Here is a 4960-nt window from a genome sequence, read left to right on the forward strand (position 1 = left end):
CCTGGGCCTGTATTCTCTAGAATTTAGAAGAACAAGAGGGGATCTGATTGAAATGTGTAAAATTTTGACAGGGCTGGACAGACTAGATGCAGGGAAGATATTTCTCCTGGGTGTGGAGTCGAGAACCAGGGATCACAACTTCAGGATAGAGTAGGCCATTAGAACTGAGATCAGGAAATATTTCTTCACAGGGGAGGTGATGGCCTAGTGGTATTATTGCTGCACTGCTAATCCAGAGACCCAGATAATGTTCTGGGAATCTGGGTTTGAATCCCACCACAGCTGATGGTAGAATTTGAATTCAATAAAAAAAAATCTGGCATTAAGAGTCTAATGGTGACCATGAATCCATTACTGATCGTCAGAAAAACCCCTCTGATTCACCGATGTCCTTTAGGTAAGGAAACTGCCATCCTTACCAGTTCTTGCCTATCTGATTCCAGACAATGTAGTTGACTCTTAACTGCCCTCTGGGCAATTAGGGATGGGCAATAAATGCTGCCTGGCCAGTGATGCCCTCCTCCCATGAAGGAATTAAAGAAAAAAACTTCTTCATTCAGAGGATGCAATCCTGTGGAATTTGCTGCCACAGAAGGCTGTGGAGGTTGGGTCACTGAATATATTTAAGATAGAAATTGATATATTTCTAGATATTAAAAGACATCAATGGGTATGGAGATAAAGAATCAGTTCTGATCGTATTGAAAAACAGACCTGGCTTGAAGGGCCAAATCACCACCACCTGTTCCTAATTTGTAAATCTGTACAACATTAAGCAGTCATACCTCTGACCTTGTGCAGGGAAGGTCAGTAGTGAAGCAGCTCAAGACTGTACTGAGGCTTAAGACTGTACTGAGGAACCCCTGTAGGGATATCCTGGAGGCTGAACTCCAACAACCACAACCATCTCCTTTTGTGCCAGGCCAGGCTCCAATCATTGGAAAGATTTCCCCTTGATTCCCATTTGCCTCCAGATTTGCTGGGGTTCCCAAATGCCACACTCTGTCAAATGCAACTTTGATGTCAAGGGCAGTCAGCTCACCCATGGACTTCTTCAAACTCCAATAAAACAGTTTAGAAATGCTGCTGATCCATAATTTGTGATTACATTAAATAGTGTAACCAGTCGGCTGTAAATTTAAAAACTTTACTGATGTCTTTGCAAGACTATCTAAACTACTGCCTAACTTTAGAAAAAATTGGAATCTTAAAACTGACCACCTTTTTAATCACACAACTGCTTATCTGATGCCTCTGGATTTTGGCTTTTGCATCCTGTGTCCTGTTACCTCCCTGGCTATTCTGTGCTCTGTAAAATACAGGAAAACAACCTCATTCATCAAATTCCTGAGAGCAGCACTCTATCCATTTGTACTGTGCTGTGCTGTCCTCTTCATCCCTCCTTCCGTGCATGACCATTCCATGATTCAGATCAGAGTCCCAGACAGGCTGGTTCTTTTTGTACATTTCACTTGTCATGTGCATAGTCCTTAAACTGAGTTTATAGAATCCCTACAGTGTAGATGGAGGCCATTTGGCCCATCAAGTCACCAACCCTTCAAAGAGCACCCCATGCCCCTTACTACCCCTGCAACCCTGCATTTACCATGTCTAAATCACCAAACCGGAACATCCCTGGACACCACGGGGCAATTTGGCACTACCTAACCTACATATCTTTGGACTGTGGGAGGAGACTGGAGCACCCGGAGAAAACCCACGCAGACACGGGAGAACATGCAAACTGCACACAGACAGTCACCTAAGGGAGCTAGGTTTGATTCCAGCCTGGTGCTGTGAGGCAGCTGCAGTAACCACTGAGTCACTGTGCCACTCAGAGTTTCCAGCTATTCTCTGTAGGTTCCATTCAGCTTGTGTTTTTAAGTTTTTGGGAAGATTATTGATGATACAAATGAAACTATTGTGTTAAATATTACAGCTGACACCATCCCAAGCCTAACGGAGCTAGAGATCTTGGACCTGTCCTGGAATAAATGCATCGGTGGAAACCTGGGGCTACTTCTCCAAATGTCGCAAAATAGCACCCGTCTCCGTGTCCTGAAGCTGTGTAGCTGCAATCTAACTGGCCAGGATTTGGAATCTCTCGGTAATCCCATCACATGACTGCTCAGCCAGAATCCACTGATATAATCTACTGGAGGTCAATACAATCTTTTTGAGCAAGGAATACGAAGCAAAGGAAGTTAGGTGGAGCTGAGAAATGATACAACACAGGGGAAAGTGAAGGAGCAGTGGTAATGACATTGGACTAGTAATCTAAACTTCTCCTCTAAGGACATGGGTTCAAATCCCACCCTGGCAGCTGGGGAAATTTTAAATTCAATTAATAAGTCTGCAGCATATGTTAATCTTTAGAGATGGTTATAATGAAAATAAGCATAGTTGTAATATTGTTACAGAGATAGTAGGAACTGCTGATGCTGGAGAATCTAGTTGTAATGTCCTTTGGGGAAGGAGATGTGCCATCTTTACCTGGCCTGATTTGATTCTTAATTGCAATCTGAAATAGCCCAGCAAATCATTGTGCTCAATTAAGAAAACCAATCCTTTCCTTGTCAATAATGTTCACATCCCACAAACAAATAGATTCAAAATAAATTTTATAATTGGCTACGAGACCAAGTGTGGGAAGTAGTTGTTTTACAGACTGAATACTGACTGGCAGTGATTGGGGTTGGTGTTAGGATCATAATCTCTTTTTCATACAGTTGTGGACAGGACTTGGGTACGAAACCTTTTCAAGTTTGCAGGTGACGTGATGGTGGAAATGTAGTAAACAATGAAGAGAATCTTAATAGACTTCAGACATCAAAATGTAAGAGATGTAGTTGAATGCACTGAAGTGCCAGGTGATACATTTTGGAAGGAAGAATGCTGAGAGGCGATGTAAGCTAAATTGGTGCAATTTAAAAGCAGCAATGAGATGGAGACTGGGATGGAGCAGCGTAAGGGGTACTAGGCAAGCATGTCTATGTGTAGACCTCTTTGAAGGTGATAGGACGAGTTGTTGAGGCTTTTCTTTTAAACAAAGCCTACAGAGTCCTAGGCTTTGAGTAGAAGTGGGAGAGAACAGAAGTGGCACTGCTATAACTGCTAATTCAGAAGCACATTAGGTTTGAAAACAGATCAAAATTAAATTTCACAACAGCTGTGAGTGGTGGATAAGCATTGCTGCTTAGTAATAAAGCTAAATAACCAGCAATTTAAAAAAAAATTGAAAGTATTAACTATTAGTAACAACTAACATGTGAGTCGTTGCTGAGACTTGCTACATTCAAACTCACTGTTTTTGTTTTTAAATTCACTCCTGGGATGTGGGTGTCGCTGGCTGGGCCAGTATTTATTTTCTACCCTGAATCTTCTGAAGATAGGCAGTGGGCTGCCTTCTTGAACCATTGCAATCCTTCAGGTGTAGAAACACCCACTGTGCTATTAGGAAGATAGTTTCAGGATTTTTCACCCAGTGACAGAGAGGTTGGTGATATATTTCTAGTCAGGATGGTGAGGGGCTTGCAGGGGAGCTTGAAGTTGATGGTGTTTCTGTGAGTCTGCTGCCTGTGTCTTTCAAGGTGGTGGTTCAGAAAGTGCTTGTCTAAGGAGTCCTGGTGGATTTCAGCAGTGCAGCTTGTAGGTCGTATATATTGTTGCTACTGTGCATGCAGTCATGGGGTTGGAAAGTATTATACTTTCTCAGTATCTGAAAGGTTTATTAATTATAGTATGAGTGTATTTTAATGTCAAAGCCTTATTAGCATTGCTCAGGTTTATTATTAGGAGTAGGGTGTATCAGCAATAGCAAAGTTTGAGTTAATGATTAAAGTAATGGTAGGATGACTGCAACCTTGAAAGCATATCCTGTGTAATGTATGTTCTCCAGGATAATTCCTGGATCCTTAATAACAATTTGTGCAACGCACATTGACAATGGCCTTGTTTCCTTGGAACCAGCGCTAGTGTCACTGTGGTGCAGCCGTGAATCTGAAAGCAACATGGACTGCACAATTCTAGATGTGATCACCCTGCAGCTCATGGATACACTGAGAAAAGGAATAGGTGACCATTGTCATGCCTCAGTGGAATAGAAAGCTGGAAATTGACCTCTGCTATTCCCAGAGTCGTCTCAGAAGTTAAAGATTTTGAGATATAGAAAGTTCCCCAATTTACCTGACATTCAGATCCCTATGTTGATAGAAAGCATGGATCAGGTTTCTATACTGAACAAGAATCACCATTTATTGGAAGTAATTGGACTCTCGCTACAGGTAAACAGTTGGAAAGCTTTGACATTTAATACTATTAATTGAACTTTAATTGCCTAATAAACTTCCCCCTTACACAAACTGAGACACACAGACAGGCATGTTGTAAAATGTTGTGAGATGATCTTTGTGTCTTTTCTGCTCATCAGCCGTTGCTTCAGTCATCTTTCTCTGGATCCTTACACTGCTTGGTAACAGACACAAGGTGGCTGGTTCCCTTATAAAAGATCTCTTACTTTATCAGTTAAAAGTCACAGCTTAGAACAACTGTTGCAGGAAAAATAAACTTCAGGATTGTGGTGAGTTTTAACTGCAGAAAGCAAAGGTCCAACTCATGAGCTTGAAAAGAACTGAACGTCGTTCTCTGTAGCTTGTTCCTAGCTCCAAGCTTCTCAGTTACCTGAGAACAAATCATGCAGTTGTTAGTAGGAAAAAAAATTCTCTACCTTTGATAACTGGTCACTAGTCCATAGCCCGATCAACTTCTTGCTCCCAGCAAAAGCTGCATCAGTGCACCACCTCAGCTCTGAAATTTCTGCTAGTCAAACTTCATTTACTGTTTGTGAACAGTCATTTATGATGCTCACCGTGGAACTCCGGTTCTTTATTTTCAAAACTGCAACCACCTTTCAAAGATAACAAGGTGTAGAGCTGGATGAACACAGCAGGCCAAGCAGCAT

General features: G+C 41.8%; 1 protein-coding gene across 1 annotated transcript in view; it reads left to right on the forward strand.

Annotated features, from left to right (window-relative positions):
• Positions 1-1943: 1943 nt before the first annotated feature.
• Positions 1944-4960, forward strand: part of LOC125482082 (leucine-rich repeat-containing protein 31-like) — a 7470-nt gene continuing 4453 nt past the window's right edge. The window contains exon 1 of the mRNA XM_048594063.1: positions 1944-2107. Coding sequence (XP_048450020.1) covers positions 2029-2107 — 79 coding nt within the window. The 5' untranslated portion in view covers positions 1944-2028. The remainder of the gene's footprint in view (positions 2108-4960) is intronic.

This window comes from Rhincodon typus, unplaced genomic scaffold (genome assembly GCF_021869965.1).
Source record: "Rhincodon typus isolate 14 unplaced genomic scaffold, sRhiTyp1.1 hic_rhity00005662, whole genome shotgun sequence".
Taxonomy (NCBI): domain Eukaryota; kingdom Metazoa; phylum Chordata; class Chondrichthyes; order Orectolobiformes; family Rhincodontidae; genus Rhincodon; species Rhincodon typus.